The 20,147-nt window shown below is 32.4% G+C and overlaps 1 protein-coding gene across 3 annotated transcripts in view; it reads left to right on the forward strand.

Moving 5' to 3' along the window:
* The window catches only part of LOC125068294, a 63,040-nt gene extending 43,490 nt beyond the window's left edge, over positions 1-19,550 (forward strand). For 2 of the 3 annotated variants that reach the window (XM_047677399.1, XM_047677400.1), the window contains exons 5-6: positions 18,072-18,185; positions 18,391-19,550. In XM_047677399.1, coding sequence (XP_047533355.1) covers positions 18,072-18,185; positions 18,391-19,380 — 1,104 coding nt within the window. In that variant the 3' untranslated portion in view covers positions 19,381-19,550. The remainder of the gene's footprint in view (positions 1-18,071; positions 18,186-18,390) is intronic. The other variant, XM_047677401.1, reaches the window with a different exon arrangement.
* Positions 19,551-20,147: the final 597 nt, after the last annotated feature.

A 20,147-nucleotide genomic window follows, 5' to 3' on the forward strand; every position in this document is an offset into this window, starting at 1 on the left:
CCCCAGTTATTATCTTATTTATTTTGAGGTAACTACCAGCCATTGATGATGATTTATAAATTAACATTTTTATAATCATTATGGTCGAGCTTATAGTGTTTGAGATGATGATTTACTTAATTTTCATGTTAAATAGCAGTACAGAGATGGAAATTTGAGTGATTTCATATCATAATATTGGAATCATCAAATCATAGATATATATATATATATATATATATGTATAATTATAATAAAATAAATATAGGCTGTTTCAAATAACTAAAATATATGGTAAAAAAAAAATAAAAAAATATATCCCGCTGAGTTTCTTTCGCCGGTTCTTCTCAGGTCTGAGGTGCTAAATTCCGAACCGGTGGTAGATTTTTGACAATCAATAAGCAAGTGTATACACTTCTATATTGAATAAAGATTTTTGACTTTGACTTTGACTTTGATATATATATGTTTTTTTTTTGTTTAACGCGAAATTTTTATATATTTTTTTATATACAGATAATTGGGTACTATCACTTACTTTAGATGGACCGAATAAAAATATAAACAAAAGTAAATTCTAGCGTTACCATTGGAAGAACATTAAGCAGAGGTTGTGTTACCAAAATGTCTTTTGAATTTAATTAGGTCGCACCTGTATCAGCCGTACGTTTCGTAAACCACAAATTATTGCCAAAATTTCCCTTCGCCCTTGTGTTGCGCGCGCGCAGCCGTGCGTTTATGTGTGCGTTAAGGTGTGTCCGTGTAAGCCGGTTCGGTGGAAAGTACATTTAGGGTACCTATAGTGCTGTAGTGGAAAGCTATTTATAGATAGGTAGCCCTTAGCCCACTCGTTTTTGCAGTTGTTACAGACCGCCAAATTGAATGATAACATTTTATTTGGCGATTGTGAGATATATTTGCAGTCTTTATTTGATTATTCAATATAATATATGATTTACACGAATATATATGATTTGAAATCAAATTATTGTTATATTATTAAAATATTTATTAGTTTTTATGTGACGTTTTCTTTACAACTTTATCTATTGCATTCTTAGATTGCGTATAAAATATTGCACACGGTGTGTGTGTGTGTGTTTTTTTTATTTATTTAAGAATTGTTTACAATAAAACTTATCCTTTATTAAGAAATATGTAAATGTAATAATTACTCAGCAAATCATCACTCAGTTTTTTCGGTGAATATCGAAAACAGTCAACTGAAATCGGTAACTTTATACGCATGTTAACAAGCTTGTTCTCCCAGCTTTGTCCAAGTTGTCGTAACACGTGGAGACATACAATTTCGTAAAATCTACATGCAGAGAATCCTTTGTCCCTGGATGAAACCTATTATATTGCGCTACTGCTTATTTAGAAAAGAGCCTAAGAACAAAATATTTCCTTATATTTTTGCTTTGTCGTCATATTTTTTATATTATTTAAAATCATAAAGTCATCGAATAGCATGACTGTATTTTTACATATGACCTTTTGATGACTAACATGTTGCCTAAGAAGTCGTCGAAAAATAAGTTTATTTTATTACTACGAATACTTCTTCCAGCCACAGTTGAAGTATGTTTTTGGTTTTGCCTTGACTTCAACCGCTTCAGCTTCAATAATCTCAATACGCCATCACAAAATCGACCGTGGGTCCTGGTTGATAACATCTTTTTAAATTTTTGTCTGTCTGTCTGTTTGTTCCGGCTAATCTCCGGAACGGCTGGATCGATTTTGACGGGACTTTCACGGCAGATAGCTGATGTAATAAGGAGTAACTTAGGCTACTAATATTTTAGAATTATATATAGGATAAAAATAAAATCACGCTACAATACAACATTAACTTTATTGTTAAATTCAAACGCGCACGAAGTCGCGGGGACAGTTTGTACATATCATGTTGTACATATATGTATATGCGTAGTTGTATGTAAGAGTTTAGTACAGAAACGGGCCTTAAATGTAGGTAAATAAGAACATGAAATTCTTACACATGAAACGTTACGAGAGTAACGTTACATATACAAACGTTTCATTAAGATTTGGTCATCGTACAGAAAAACTAACCCCAAAATTATTATTTTTTATATATTTTCTTATACAACTATATTTAACGTACAGACAAACAGTTGTTATTTAATTATACGTATAGATTTCCGAAGAGCATTGAGTTACCAGTGCGTGTAGTTTAACGATAATTATTGTTAACCTTAAAATATTTATGTATCATTCGATACATATTTTGACGGCAACTCTGTTCCCGACCAAACTATATACTTTGACAAAGATCGGCGTAGCTTTCTGAATGAGCTTCTGTTATAATTTATGCACAAGTGTAAACTTAAGCTATAATAAATGCAACTTAGTTTTAACATGAATAAATGCCTTGATTGTCTAGTGGTTGGCTTGTACGGCTGTCGATCTCAAACCTCTTTTTTTAATCAGTAATGAGTTTTTTATATAATATATTATTTATATGGGCCACCTGGTAAGTGGTCACCACCGCCCATAGACAATGGCGCTGTAAGAAATATTAACCATTCCTTATATCACCAATGCTCCACCAACCTTGTGAACTAAGATGTTTTGTCCCCTGTGCCTGTAGTTACACTGGCTCACTTACCCTTCAAACCAGAACACAACAATACTGAGTTTGGTAGAATATCTGATGAATGGGCGGTCCCTACCCAGGCGGGCTTGCACGAAACCCTACTAACAAGTGAATAGTTAAGTTATTTATTTATACTTAACTCTTGAATTTACTTCTTTGGGTGAGTTAAGAAAAAAATTGAGTGAATTTTTATGATGCGCGTACAGGGTGAGATGAAAATTACATGAATAAGTGGCTCGCTGAACCACCAATTAAGTGTCAAGTCGCTCGAAATAGGCTTCACACCTTATTTTATTTTACAATGCTTATTTTGTCATAAATTTAAATTTCGAATGAGTATTATCGAAGTAGTAATCACATATAAAGTAAACAACATAATTTTATTTTTAATGAGTAGATTTTTTATTATTTTATTGTAATTTATTATTTAGCAATTAAAATCTGTTTTAATTACGCGGAAGAAGTCTTCTCGCGCACGCACATACACACAAAATGTTACTGTACATACACATTCGAAAGCAAAAAGATCTATGTGTGATCTAAAATACGTAAGAAATACTATACTTATATATACTTACGTATACTTGGAGAATATTCCAGCTGCCTGGTGTTGGGATGGCAGTGTTATACTCCCGAATCTCGGATGTACGTAAAGTTGTTATCATGTGCGAGAAAGAAGTATCATTTCGAAATTTGGATGTGACTATACCAAGTACAGTCGTGGGGGATTGACGTGAATGGATTCTAAATTCAAGGTCGCCTCGCTGAAGTCGCAACAAGTGGCTTAGTATTGAATAGAACTACTTACTACCAACCACTTTGTCCGTTAAATGAGGTTGATAGTCAAATCAAAGCTGTAGAAATCTTACTGCGGTATACATTCATAAAATGTTTTTTTTTTTTAGTAATAGTAATTTTAGGTTTCGTTCAATAGTATAAACGGATGGATCCCCATAGACATTAGCGCTGTTAGAAATATTAACCATTCCTTTTTTTAAGGACATTTCAAGGTCAATTTGAAACGTTGTTCTAAGTAACGTTTTAAAAGAACGTAGGTATTATACATTGAGTAAGGAGGCAGAGAGTGCACTTGAGTTTGCGCAATACAATTTTGGATAACCTATGTCCTGCGCAGGTGAATTTAAAAATAAAATTTAATAAAGGTCACCGTTGCTAGAATCGGTCAGGAGGCATATTTTAATCGTTACAAAAATTTTGAAAGCCGTGTTATAGAAATACGCTAGTCTTTAATCGCTTAAATTGTTTTAGTCGATGTCGCATATAACCTTTTGATATTTCAGTGAAAATGCATGTTAACTTTGTTTCAAAGAATATGTTGTAGAGCTACACAGCGTATAGTTCTAAGTTATGTTACACTATATTGAATTGAATACAAAGAAATACGTACATGCATAATTTTTTCGAAATAGGTGGGTATAGACAGCGGTATTGTCCACCCGATGGTAAGTGGTAACCAGAGGCTTTGGCGCTGTAAATTTTAATCATTTCTACCATCGACAATGGGCCACCAATCTTGGGACCTAAGTTATTATGTCCCTTGCCCCTGTAGTTCCACTGGCTCAGTTACTCTTCAAACCGGACCACTACAAAACTAAGTACAGCTGTTAGAATCTCCGATGAGTGAATAGATCCACCCAGATGAAATAGCCCTGCCACCAAGCTTTAGCATTAATTTTTTCGCTCGTATCGGATTCATTTGTTTCCCAATCGGTGGTGCATCTTTGACAATCAACGAGCAAGTGTAACTATTCTATTATTAAATAATAATCGTCTTTATTTTAGTAGTAGGTGATTGAATACAATTAAAAATCGAAAGTATTGTATATCTTTGTACGGAACCTGATCAAATATACGATAAACCGATATAAAAGTTTTAATTCGGAGCAACGGCTCAACAGGTGTTATTTTTATTCGGGTGCCATTCGTTTGGCGCTAAATGTAACTTCCTTTCGTGACATTTTTATGTTAAGTTTTGAACGTGTTTTAGGAATATATTAAATTGACTTCAATAATACATTTATTTGCTTTGACGCTTCTACTTTTGTCACTTCGGCGGGTGTCGGTTTGAATTGTTAAAAAAAACAGCTTGCTAATTAATAACTGATGTTTTGATTAAGTTAATAGATTTTGTTACACTAGCATGATAGCTATTAGTGTGGAAGGAATAGATAATTATAACGTAATAATTATTATTAAAATTATTATACGATAAAGAAGGCGTTGTCGCAAAAGTAAATGTAAGATCCAGTTTGAACACATGTTTCGGTGAGCGGCTAAATTGTTTTTTGTATATATTTGTGTATTCGTATTTTACGTCAATATATTTTTTGATGGTACTATCGTGGTTGGTTGTGTACGTATCTGATGGTAAGCAGACAACAAACCACTCATAGACAGGGCACCGTAAGAAATATTCATTATTCCTAGTTCCTATCGCCAATGCTTCACCAACCTTGGGAACTAATTACTAAGGATGTCCCTTACGTCTAGAAACAGGAATGTTACTAGTATTGCTGTTTGGCAGGTGAATATCTGATGAGGCTGGTAACCAAACGGGCTTGCCCAACCAAAGCCCTACTAAAAAGTGAATGAATTGATCTGTCGATGTTGGATAAATAAAGACAAAGAATGAACGAAATTTTGAAACCTTTGTACTTGTTTGAATGGTTAAGATGATTTTTAATGTTTGAGTTTGTTATTGTATGTGAATGATGAAATATACTTGTGAATTGAGGCTTCGTGTATACATCGAGTTCACTTTGGAGCCGGTACGGTGTATTTTATTAAATAATTTTAGTGAATTGTAATAACGATTTCATTGTGTCAGTACAGACGTCGTTTAATCTTTTTTTTTATATTTATTTTTGACGTTTCAAAGACAACTTATCTATAAATTATTGTTTATAATTTGTATGTTTAATTTTTACGGAATTCATACGCCGTTAATTGAATGTATTAAATTAATTCAAAGTCAATATAAATATAAAAGCGTTAAAATTGATTGGTTATCAATCTACCGCTGGTTCGGAACGAAACACCCCAGATCTGTCAAATTAAGCGATACTAACTTTCTTTATTTTAGGAATTATTATAGTTTTTATTATAATCATATTTTGCTACGACCAACAGAGTAAAAACGGCCTACGAATAATATTAGACCTATTTACTGTTATGCTAAGTGCTGGCTTGATAATGAGCCTGCACTGCGTCAATTTTGTAACAATAAATTCGAAGCGAGTTAAAACGCCAATAACTTTGATATATTTTTTCAAAACTTTGGAAATATGGCCCACTTTATATAATTTATAATCTAAATTGACATTTCATTTTAAAAGAAATCAATAAATGTTATAAAAATAATAAATTTAGTCTATTAACACGAACAAGAGTTTCGTTTCGTACTAGCTACCTCGGTATAGACCAGTAGTTGACTTATTCAGCTGCAGATACAAGATTCCAGGTTTGAATACCGAGACGGGCTCATAATTTTTTTTTGCTGTAGATAAAAATAATACCTTTATTTAATTCCCTTTTTTTCTTTGATGATATGTTAAGATTAGATTTAATTTTAACAGAATAATAAAAAATGCATTACTATCTTAGAATTAATTTGGATGTATCCAAACAAACACGTGGTTATAAGCACACTATGTACGAATAAATGAATCGAAAGCGTCTGTAAAACGACAGTCACACTTTCGGTTAAACAATGACGATTCGTTTAGCTTGACGCCGCGGTTACTTCACATGATTGCGCAAGTGTGCCCGATACTTTAGCTCAGCTCGCTTTGAAATCTATGTCCGACTCTCACAGCTTCCGAGAAGGAGTACGCTTTCTCTCGTTAACGTCGACCGAACACTCTAACAAGAATATATTGGTTTGGAAACGAGACGTCGATGAAAGGTCAATAATATATAGACGTATATATTTTTTTATATAGCAATCATATTTGTGCAAGGGCTCGCTAAACTATGTGTCTATAACGTCTATTTCTCGAATGTGTTTGGCTTACTTTTGTTGATATATATATCAAATATAACATTGTAGAAGTAGAACATAAATCGAATGGCTTATTTCTTAGGAAACACTTGTAACTAATTAAATAATTAATAATAATTTGAAGCAAATATACACAAATTAGATCAAATAAATTAATCAATTCAAATTCAGCGGGATTTTTTTGTTTGTCAATATTTGAATTATAAGCTACAATTTATCTTTATTAAAAAAAAATTAAAATTAAATATTAAAGTAATTCTTTTCAAATAAATCTGGCGATAAAAGGAAAGTGTATATTTATGAAAAAAAAAACACATGATTTTTGTTAAAAAATACACAAAATAAAAGTTAACATTTTTATTTCGACATAATTTATAAATTATACGCTTATAAAGGTTATATTGGTTCAATTGACATAAACTTAAATCGAAATATATTACGATACTTAAAATAATAATATTAAAGTAAAGCAATCCGTTCATATCCCACTGCTGGGCCTGTTCACCTCATCTTGAGAAAGATATAGTTGCTATTTGGTTGTAAGTGGTCACAATTGATCATATTGGAACTGTTAGAAATAGTAACCATCCCTTACATCGCCACCGCCACCTTGAGAACTGAGATGTTATATCCCTTGTGCCTGTGAATTTGGCTAATAAAGTATTACAGTAATGTGCAGTGTTGCAGTGTTCTTCTTGGTAGAATTTGCATTCCGAAACGGTGGCAGCTTCGCTTAATATAGTATGTTAAAAGACAATGCAAAAGTGCTTGTAAAGCCTGCTTAAATATTTTGATTTTATGTATTTGAGTTTAATGAGTGGATGTTACCTAAAGTCCTACAACCAGTTGGTAGAACGTGAATTTGAAATCCGGGTTCAAACCAGAGTAGCAGTGAGTTTAAATTAATCTCATGCTCCGCAGCATCAGCGCGGTGGAATTAGATCCCAATCTATTCAAAAAGAAATGACGTCTTATTTCAGCAGCAGTAAGTTCACAGGCAGCTATTTTGTTTAACTTTATTTAACTTTATTATGGTCACATTTATATGAACCCACAGCGTCCAGGTTAAGTAATTATGTTACAGCTTATGTTAAAAATAATTATTATTACATGAGTACACACTAAGTTTTTTGTTTATTAAGCAATGCATATATAAATAATACGTATCGTTAACTTTTTATTAGCGTAATATATACATGAGTTATAAAATGAACTGAAGCAGAAATTTATGCAATATTAGCGAAACCTTGATATTGTTCTGTCTGTATGTATTCCTTTACCTCAGTATATACATATAAATATCATCCATTATTATCATATCAGTCGGAAGACATATACTGCTGAACAATCGCTTCTTTCAGGGATTTTTGCGAAGTTAATAGTTTACGCTATACATCCATAGATTACAATATTGTAGGTCCACCTTGTAGATGGTCTCTCAGAATGCGTTTCTGGTTTGTGGTCGCCACTCGCCCTGCGACCGTCAGCACTGCCGCTTCAATTTAGCAATTCTTCGGAATATATCTGTACATATAATAAAATTGGAGTGTCTGTTTGTAATATTAAAATAACCCATTCTTACTAAATGCATATGTAAGTATACACGGTACATATACCAAAATAACATTTTTTACAATTTTTGTCTGTCTGTCTGTTTGTTTCGGCTAATCTCTGGAAAGGCTGAACCGATTTCGACGTGACTTTCACTGGCAGATAGCGGATGTAATAAGGAGTAACTTAGGCTACTACTATTTTAGAATAATATATAGAATAAAAGTAAAATCATTTTACAATATCCAAATAACTTAAATACAAACAACGCGCAAGAAGTTGCGGGCACAGCTAAATAAATAAAAAATCTCAAGCAGTTATAATAACATCCATTTATAACGTTAGATATGTCTCGCTAAAAAATTGCCCAAGTCAGACATATAACCTAAATATTTTAAGTTTCCACATTCACGCCTACAATTCGCATTCAACGTACAGTTAGACATTTCAATATAATACATGGCTTTCCAAACCAGATCTACCGTTAGTTCGTAACAAAGACGCTGTGCTTACAATCGTACGAGACATTAATGAAAATTCACAAGTCACTGTTATCATTGGCGTAGAGTCGAAAATCCTGTGTGATATTTATTTTTGTATGTAATTATAATATTGTATATTATCCGGGTTGGTATTGAAAGAGCGCTGAGACAAAGCTCAAATGACTTTAGCCGGAACTATAACGAAATTTGTTTTCAAGGAAATATGAGGCGTTCATATCGTGTTTTTGTTATATAGATTTTTTGTTTTAGAGAAGGTATTTTTTTACATTATTACTAAATGTATATATTAGACCTTTATTATTATTTCATAATAAATATAAGATATAAATAACTAAATAAATAAATATATATATATATATATATATTCAAGCACTCTTAAAATATAATATAGCGGCCCATCTAGTTCAATTGTAAGTGTATCTAAAAAACATCTTGTGAATGAAACAATTTATTAGAGATTTAAGGTTTTAGTTGATATCGAGCTATTATAAAATTGCCAAGAAAAATTCAATGTACATAATATCATTGACTAATCCAAATAGACCAATCGCAATTATTCGAGATACACTGGCTCACTCACCTTTCAAACCGTAACACAACAATACAAAGTACCTACCCAGGCGGGCTTCTACAAAGCCTACCGTCAAGTAATGTGTATTATAATGACCACGGATCTATTTACCTCTATTTCCTTAACTGTCTACGAGGTTATTATAAAAGCTAAAATTATCACGGCTCGAACAAATTCGTTGTACTTTATAACTCTTAATGCTAATTCATTCTGACTTTCCAAGTGATTTGGCTAAATATCTCCGTCTGATTGTTCGTCATTAACTCACGCAATGCCATTATCGCGAAGTTTGAATTATTTCATACAATCATACTACCATTTTTGTGGGTGTGTACGTGGCCTTAATTGAACAGATATAAGTATTTAAAGATTACAGTTCTTGGAAAATACTAGCCGTTTATACAGTTGTGCGTGGTGTGATTTTACTTAACATATTACTATATATTTTTTTTTAAATATAATCATCAAATTACATTTGTCTAAAGGTTTCTAAACGTATATTATGATAAAAGTACTGGCGCGTAACACACTCGCTCACATTGCCTAAATATAAAATATTTTTAAATATGTTTATATTTAGAAAGCGGAACGCGGTATTTAAAACTATATATAAACATAAAACGGGGAGAGAACCGAAAAAAATTAAGAAATTGACAAATTTTGGTGTATTTGTACCGAAAACACAGGTGCAGTGCAGCTTAGATTTATTATTAGCATGTTAAGACTCATTTAAAAACTAACACGACGTGTACGTGATAAAATCACAGTTATTTAAAATACAGTAAATGTTTGGTGAATGAAAATAACCTTTACATGCATTATATTTAAACATATGATGTAAAATTCATCAGGACAGATATTTCGTACATTCTCTCCTACGACTTCTACGACTAGACACGGTCGTAGCAAGCTATTCTGCGTAGACTACGTAGCCAATATCTAGTCGTAGACGTAGCACTTATTGACTAGTAGTCAGCTGGTCGTTTAAGTTTTCTTCTATCCTGTGACTAATTTATTATTCTAATTAAATAATCGGATACTTATGAAACGTGATTATTATAATTTAATATGTTATTGAAAATATATTCTAAGTCAAATTATCGACGTTATTTACGGTTACCTGAAAGGTTGAGGTCAGATAGCAATCGCTCTGTATAACTTAACCTCTGAGATCTGGATTGGTTGATACGCAGATGCAGAGGACAGATAAAATATTAAGAAGTATAAATTATTTATTGATAATAAAAAAAATAGGTCAAAATTTAAATTTGTATCGATAAAGATATATTTAATATGTCGCCAGTCGTAGTCCTTAAGCACGCTAAGTATTTGAGTATGTGCTTGTAGTTCACAGTAACACATTAACATCCTGTAAATTTCCCATAGCTGGGCCTAACCTTCTTTCCCTTTATGGAGAAGGTTAAGAGCATATACCACCCCGCAACTTCAAAGCGGTTTTGTGGATTCACATGTGATAGAATTTCGTTGAAATTAGACACATGCAGGTTTCCTTCACCGCCGAGAACGAGATGAATTATAAACACAAATTAAGCACATGAAAATTCAGTGGTGCTTGCCTAGGTTTGAACCCGTAATCATCGGTTAAGAAGCATGAGTTGACGACCTCCGTGGTCGAGTAGTGTGTACACCGGTTTTCATGGGTACGCCACTCCGAGGTCCCGGGTTCGATTCCCGGCCGAGTCGATGTAGAAAAAATCATTAATTTTCTATGTTGCCTTGGGTCTGGGTGTTTGTGGTACCGTCGTTACTTCTGATTTCCATAACACAAGTGCTTTAGCTACTTACATTGGGATCAGAGTAATGTATGTGATGTTGTCCAATATTTTTAAAAAAAAAAAAAAAATGAGTTCTAACCACTGGGCCATCACGGCTCTCGGCTTGTAGTTGCGTGGTACTTAAAACAAAAACGGGTACCATCAGATGCCTGATCCCAAGTGTACCTGAGAATGCTCGTGCTGGTGATATCTTACCATCATACTGATGACCCAGGAGATTACGCATTGGTTGATTGTGGCACTTACAAGCAAATCATTTAATTGGCTCTTACGAGATCTTCTGGTTTCATATAAAGTATATAACTTAAATCAGGCTAAGATTGGTTGATTCTATTTATATTTTATATGTGGGTGAGTAGCTTTTTCTGCAGATAATTGTACACAACAGCGCCGTTTCGAATTCAAGTGTGTAAAAACTAAAAAAATATATATAGTTTTGTCGGTTTTCGGTCGTGAACCGAGTCTAAATTTATAATTTCTCAACAAAGTTAGTCGTAAAAACTTTTGCGTTTACGAGCGATCGTATCTACAGTGTGTCGTAAACTCGGACTTAAATTCCGAGATTCTAATTTTATAACAAAGTTAAGCCAATGGCTGAGCCTTTTCGGATTTTCTTGATTTTTACTACTTTTTAACTAATATCTACGAGACTATCGAAAATATATAGCAAATATATTTTCCTGTGAAGTTGTGTCCTACTGCTGGGTAGAGACTCCTCCTTGAAGGTTCAGTAGCGATCTATTTTTATTCGTCACGGGAACACAAGAAAAGTCTCGCGCAAAATGGGTATGGGTTCAAGGCTTCAAGCTTCCTTCATACCAAGTTTCATCAAATTTGGTTTAGTGGTTTGAGAAGGAAAAAAGACAGACAACAGAGTTACTTTCGCATTTATAATATATCTTAGTTTTCAAAGTCCCACAGGTGGGCAAAAACTCTGTTTTAATAATAAGAATATTTGTGGTTTAGTCCACCACGCTGTATTTGTATTTAGTCTATCTCATTCCAGTAATTCTAGAAACTATATTGAAACTCGAGAGTCTGAGACCCATGGAATGTACTAACTGCATAATAATAATAATAACTTATCGTAGTTTTATGATATGGTTATTAGAAGTGGCTCAAATAACATTTTTCCATTAATATTAATATATATTATACATTATATTGGACGATTTCGTTATCTTAAGAAGTGGAGGATTAGAAATTTATTTGCGAATAATTTGTTTTAAAAAAATGATTGTATTTATTTTGAAACCGAAGGTACATTTTTGACGAACAATAAGATCGTAGACTGCATCTATTGGACGCAAATTTCATTGACTTTAAAGGAATAAATAATATATAAGATAAAATGTTTCAATCGCAGTCTTGATGGTATTATTATATTTATTGTTTGTTTTTCTGCTGACGCTACTTTCGACTATTTCAGGCTTGCGCGGTCTACACTGCAATTCCTAGTTTCGGAATTACCGTTATACAATAGAGCTATGTCACTTATTACATAATGTACTTAGTTAATACACAGCTATTATCACTGTTTATATCAAAATAAAAATATACTTTATTCGAGTAGGCATTTACAAGAACTTTTGAATCGTCATTTAACAAACTATATTAAGTGAAGCTACTACCGGTTCGAAATGAAGATTCGGCAAGAAACTCAGTAGTTACTCTTTTTAAACATTTAAAAATACAAAGTCATGTTAGTTAAATACAATTACATATGTATATAATACATCCTGCCTGGAAGTCAACAAGTATAAGGTACCCGTTGTATATATATAAATAAATATAGATGTGTTTTTTATTTAATGGGTTCAATTTCCGACGACGACGAGATTTTGCTGTCTTCCAAATTTATCAAAATTTTTCGTTGTGTATTGTAAAAGAAACAGCCTGTATAAGAACCGATAAATAATAAGCGTTGACAATGTTTTTGTCTAAAAAACCTTTTTTCCCCTTAAAAGTCCATGAAAAGCCGCGGCATCTACCAATTATTATAGTATATGATGAAATTATTTTATAAAATCGATAATCAATTTAATTAAAAAAAAAATATATTGAAAAATAAAATAGTTTACTTTTGTCATTTCGTCAATTTTCCTTTTTGCTCTAAGGTCAAATTAAGAAATAATTATAAGGAGAGAAATATTTTAATTGTCAGTTTACAATAATTATTCAATGATATTTGAATTCGAAAAGTATGTCCATATAAAGAAGTATATTAAATATTTGCAAAGTATAAAAAAACAAACTATAAGTATTTTTAATGTACTGGCTATATATTTTTAATGTACTTTAATGTACTACCAATTCCTTTATCAGACATTGCACGCGAAAATGCATATAAAAATATTACAAGGTGGTAGGGCTTTTTGCGATCTCGTCTGGGTAGGTTCCACTCATCAGATATTCTACCGCCACACAGCAATAGGTACTTGGTATTTTTGTATTGGGGTTTGAATGGCGAGTATGTCAGAATATATTCATATAGAAGAGACATAACATATTAGTTCCCAAGGTTGTGGCGTACTATCTATGTAAAGAATGGATAATATTCTATCAGGTGGCTGATGTTCCTGTCCACCTACATAATTGACAAAAAAATAAAAAGATCAGCTATAAAAAATCTAAACAAAACATATATTTACTCTATCGCTAAACAGCACTACGTACTATTATTGAGTACCGGCTTAAAGTGTGAGTGAGCCAGTGTAATTAAAGGTACAAGGGACATCATAGCTCTCAAGGTTGGTGGTGCATAGGCGATGCAATGATGATTCAAATTTTTATAGTATCATCGTCCAACTCGATTAGGTTTTTAGCCAATTATCGAAACTTGCTTTTTTGGTTGCTTATTTATCAGTCTAGAAAAAAAAGGAACTGCCTGTAAATCCAACGGCTGGGCTAACTCAGCATCTAGAAAATATTTTTTTAGGTTATTTGACCATGCTGCTCCAATGCGGTTTGGTAGATACACATGTGGCAAATATATATTCAAATCATACAGGATTCCTGACAATGTTTTTGACTGTTGGCACGAGATGAATTATAAACGCAAATTAAGCACATGAAAATTCAATAGTGCTGTCTTAGGTGATAATCGCTTAAGATTCTCGTGTTCTAACCACTGGACCATCTCGTCCAGTTTACAAATGTTCAAATGAATCGACTTCTACGACCTCTACGATTTAAAACACATAACTAACACAAATGGTTAATACTACAATCGCATCAACACTAAAATAAAACTATGAGTTACATAATAATCACTTATATTAATATATTTCTCTGTCATCATAAGAAAAAGTTAAAATTGCTCATTAAAATAACCTAATTCATATAATAATATGGTTATACTACCTCATGCATCGTTGCATGTGTTTGTAAGTTAAAGAAAAAAAAGGCCTAAGTCGTCAAAAGCTCATAAAAGAATTCGGCTCTGGCGCGGCGGGGAGAGCTGCCAAAAATCTAGTCAGACTGGTGTTGTAGTGCAATGTACTGTGAGGCGAATTGGGAGGGACAGAGGTGGTGTAGAGTAGGCCCCGATTGAAGATGGCAGATAAGATCTTTTGGTGCAACGTTGCTTGACTTTTTAAGATAAAAGAATGAACTGGCTTTAAAGATTGGCTCAAAATCAAAAACAATTTATTTTTATTCAATTAGACTTTGACACAATGGACTCGCCCATTTAAATCGTGAAGAGTTCCCACGTGTTTGCTATATGTATTTTACCGAGAAGCTGACAAGAAAATTGTTACTTTTTTTTTGTAAATACCGAGTCAATAAATCTATGCATTTTTATTAAATATATTTTTTGTATTTATGTATTTGTTAATCTTATATTTGTCTTAAAATGAATATAGAGTTTATTTTGAAGAATTACGTAAATTAATTTCTGAATCATTTTTAAATTTGTCCTACCTTAACACATTGACATATACTTGGCACACTGACATATTGAGACAGAAATATATAAAGGTACCGTTAATTCCACCGAACACATATTATTTCGGTTTAGAATTAGATATGACCAAAATATCAGGATGTGATCCTGATATTTTGGTGATTTGATATATGGCTTTAAAAAATATGGGGTTTTCAAGTGTTGTTGAACTCTCCTAACTAACGTATACTAACCTACTACCGTAAGTGTAACACGATTGTTAAATGAATTATCAAAATTCATTACATTATTAAGCATATTGTTTTTCTGTATTATATAAAATGTACGAACTATAAAAATATATAATATAAAAGACATCTCCATAATCATCGCTGTTCAGTCGTTAGATAGTCGTATGGCAGGAGTAGGTACATCTAAAAAGTGCAACGCGATCGCTGGAGGCTGCGGGCGGGAAATAAAGATGGCCGAAAAGTGCGCGGGCGTCGACCGGCCGTCGACCCCGCCCGGCACTTAGACCGCCTAGGAAGGTGACTTTGAAACCTAATAAATGTGTTTATAATTGTATTAAAATATACCGTGTCGATGACACGGTGACACATAGAATTCTATTTATTAAGTTTTTGTGACGATATGTTTTGTAAACGGAATATTTTCTTCAACAGCGTTTGCACTGTTCAAATTTTTGTGTATTTTGTATTTATGATTTATGAGTCATGTAGATTTTTTTAACGGAATTCAATTATAGGTATCATGCTATCAAGGTATCAAAGAAGTATTTATTATATTTAAAATAAAATATAAAAGTTAATTGTCAATAACCTTCATGTTAATTAAAATCAATTGAATTATTAAAAAATTAAATGTTGTTAAATATTTAGGCATGGCATTAAAATTTTACGTTTTATGTTTTACGAATCATTTTCAGTATATGTGCGTTTAGACAATTAAAAATGCTGTTAGCATGCACGCAAACACTTGACGGGGTCATGATTTGAACCTTAATTACTATAAATCATTGTCTTATAACGACAACAACCTATTTCTGTATATATAATATAATATTGTATAATTAGTTGATTCTTTAATATATGCATTAACAAATCTCTCACGTCATGTTCACGAAGATCTACAACCAGACTCTACTCGGAACTCTACTGGACTCTACTTGATCTACACATTTAAACATACAAATTATTTTTTATTTTTTATTTCCATTATAATCTTATTCATATACTGTACCCTGTTTTCCGGAACACAACAATACAGTGTACTGTTATTTGGCGGTAGAATATCTGATGAGTGGGTGGTACCTACCCAGACGGGCTTGCACAAAGCCCTACCACCAAGAGGTATGTTATAGAAATCAGTCAGGAGGACACAGTTATTCTGAATATGTGGCTTCAATGACAGGGACATATATAGGCTGCCTAGTGGTAAAATTTGTAGGTTTGATAATGAACCCTTGTCCTCCAACTAAATAAAAGCTTTTCTCTTATTAGGAGCGGAAATTATTATTAGTCCTTAAAGTATTTATTTAATTTCATAATATATATTAGTTATATTGCCCAATAATTTATGACAATAGATAGGTTTTAAATAAACTTCTTTGAATGATCCTTTTAAATATAATATATGAATATATTATTGTTAAAAGTAATAAATAACATCATTGATTGATATGACACAGAGGAGACATTTATTTTGTCACGCGGAGGTGCACTAACTTTGCGAAATTTACTTTTTAATGGAGTCGTCGCACACCTTTGATCTCTCCTTGATATATTCAACCGACTCCTTCAAATTATTATTTTAATCACACCGAAAAAAATATATTATAATATTATATATATATATATATATTAATATAGAAAAAACAAGAATATTTATTTATCGAATTTATATATTAAATAGCGATTCCCTTATTAATATTCAAGGAAATGAAATAAGTTAAGTTTTGCTATAGTCAACGTTAAAATGCATGCATGAAGTATTTTAACATTGACTTCGCTAATACCTAAAATATTAAAAGCATGTGGGCGAAGACGCTTCATCAATGCGCAGGTCGTTAGCGCAGAGCAGTGTACCGCGACGAATAGAACTTGATCCTTTGTGTAGCGCGCTCGTTGTTAGTCAGCACGAGTTTAGTTTTAGGGTTGGTAATCAGTTTTTTTCTTCTTCCTGTTAACGTTGACTATTCCAGTAAAACCTTATAAATACAAGCTTATAAATATATTTTGGAATTAAAATAAAGAAATAGACACTTTAGCCTAACAATGAGACATTTATATAAATATATATTAATATTTGCTTATGATTGTATTTGTCATATTTAAAATATTTTTATATATACATATTTTTATTGTTTATTTGAGTAAATTGCTCATCTCAAATTTGACACAGATTGTTGTGTAAATTAAATAACTCCTTATATTAGGTATTAGCTAGTAACTATGACATCTAAGTTGACATGTGTGTTGTGTTTGTTTGTTTGTTTTGTTGTGTTGTGTTGAGGTTCCGTTGACTTAAAATTTAGCATAATAAAAGATAGTACCTATGCTCAATTTTAATTTGCGACGTAAATGCTTTCGAAGAAAAGTTTTAAGAATATTTCGACTTCAAAGAGGTGGAAAACTAACTTTGTATGAATTTTACCTTTCGGAAAACCAGTATTGTTTTATAAGTAGTTACGCTGCCTAGATTAAAGCTATTTAAATTTAGTAGTGTTTTCATTATCTTTTTATATTTAATAACAGTAGGCAACCCTATCTTGCAATAAAAGGATTACAGCACATTTGGAGTCTGTTTATGAATGTACTTAAATCATTTTTTAGATTGCATACCTTCGGAATGATGTAAATTTGAATCAGACGAAAAGGGTTTAAGATTTAAAGAGGATTTTTTAAGTCTTTTATGCATTAAGTGGTCATGTTTCAAAAGATTTCCTTTAATCTGGATTTGAGTAAAAATAAGGGTGCCACTACACATCATAGAGTATTAATCGTATTTACCACCGATTTTATTATTAAAGAACCATGCATTAAAAATATCTTCAATTAAATTATTGCGAAAATATTTATTTATTTTGATTTGTAAAATTATAACATGTTTTTTTTTAAATTCTAGTTAAAGTCTTCAGATGAGGGTGGTACTGATGTGGACACACCTCCGGCCAACGGATCCATCTTCACCATGACGCTTAAAAATAATCATCTTATTGTTGAAACGGAGGAGAGAAATGTAAGCTTATAACTGTTGTCATTAAATCAACCATTTTATTTTAAAGATGTTATAATTTACAACGTCTTAAATCACATAATTTTAAGACCAACAATATGGACATTGCATCAAATGTAATTTTTAATCTGCCTAAAGGTCAATGACTTTAGTGTCGTATAATGAATATATGATTTTCTAGATTGAAATATGTATGTTTTTTTTTCAGGATATTACTAAAAACGGTCGCGAAACGAAGATGAAATATTCTCCTGATAACGACGGTATATTTGTAGTTGAAGTCCAACAATCAACTACTTACAGACCTCATAAATCACTTCACAACTCACCACCACACGATCCACAGATTTCAACCAATCAAGCACTTATTCATCGCGTTCCCGAGGACTTTGAAAGGAAGATCATCATTGAAGAGGACAGTGAACGAAGCAGCGGAAAGTATGAACGTCAGGCGCTAGCTTTATCAAGTACAGGCTTGTCAATATCTGATCTCAGCATGTCCTCAATCGGTTCACACAACATCAGCTATTCATACAGCAGTCAGATGGGATACGATCAAGGTCCATTCGGCTACCCAGTCTATGCTGGTTACGATACCTCTAAAGACGATCTAGCCGATGCGATAGTGCATGACAATTCTCAAGAACCACTTATAGGTAAAACACCAACAGATCCTGATAAGCCTGTTGTAACTGCAGCTATTTTCAAACAAGATTCCATAATTGGTAACGATATGCTGCAAGGTCCTGGGTATAGTATCGAAGGCTCGACAGATGGTCCTTTATTATCGGATGTGCAGGCCAGAGAATACAGCTTACAACACTTGCACGATATCAGGGAGAAGAAATTAGAAAACGGTGTTGCTATACCCATATCTGATAAAGTTGATAAAAAAATGAAATCATTTAATAGGGCTGATAGTTTACCAGTTGCTACACAAGACGAGTCGGATGTAAAAGTCATGGAGACGATAACTGAAGATTTTCCTCCAAAGGATGTTATAAAAGGTAAGAGAGCGTCATTACCAGTGATAAAGATGGATGTGTATGAATCAGTTAAGGAAGTGATTAAAAATGGATCACCTAAATTCGAGAAGCTTACGAATGAAATGTCCCCAGGTGTAAGCAGTTTCGACAGCCCCCCCATGATCACCATCACGGAGGAGAGTGAGTCGGCCAAGTCTGATAGCACCAGTTAATTCTATCTCAATTTTATTGTAAATAGATGTAAGTAATGATGTGATTTGAAGATAATTAGTAATTCGTAGGGTTTTAAGTGCGATACCAGTAAGTGTTATTGCTTTTGATATATTTTAAGCCATTTTTATTCCAATGTGTTTAATTTTCATTTATCATATGATGTTATTATTAATTTTATACATAAGATATGTGTCATAATTTAGTTTTTAAATTTAATTATACTGATGGAAATTATATGAGTCTCTTTCGAAGTAATTTTAAAAATAAGTTCGTATATTTTTTTCTGGAATCGCGTACGGTAAGTAATTTTGTAAAATTTTCTTAGTAAGGTAGCAGAATATTGTAAGCTTCTTGGACTGTTTTCCGTTTGTCCGTGATTTTATTTATTAAATGTTGCCATATTAGATAATCTAATGTAGTTTTATCTCTGTGTTGATTTATCTACGCTATTCAAGTATTTATAGTAGCGATGTGACGCTTACGTTATTAAGCGTTGTGATTGGGAAATCTACACCATGTAGGTACGTGGGATTGCAGTTACTGTAATTGTATGTTTTTTTTATTAAATTATTTATTCAATATTAACACCAAAAAGGCATACACTAATAAGCAGAAAATAAAAATATTTTTCATTCTAGTGCGTTTTTTCAATTAGGTGTCACACATTTTCAACAAAGACACACACAGTGTGAGAATTAAACGTGCAGAGGAAATTGGATACGTTAAAAAATATTGAAAATCAAAAAAAACCGATGAAGCACAGTTT

This window comes from Vanessa atalanta, chromosome 13 (genome assembly GCF_905147765.1).
Source record: "Vanessa atalanta chromosome 13, ilVanAtal1.2, whole genome shotgun sequence".
Taxonomy (NCBI): Eukaryota; Metazoa; Arthropoda; class Insecta; order Lepidoptera; family Nymphalidae; genus Vanessa; species Vanessa atalanta.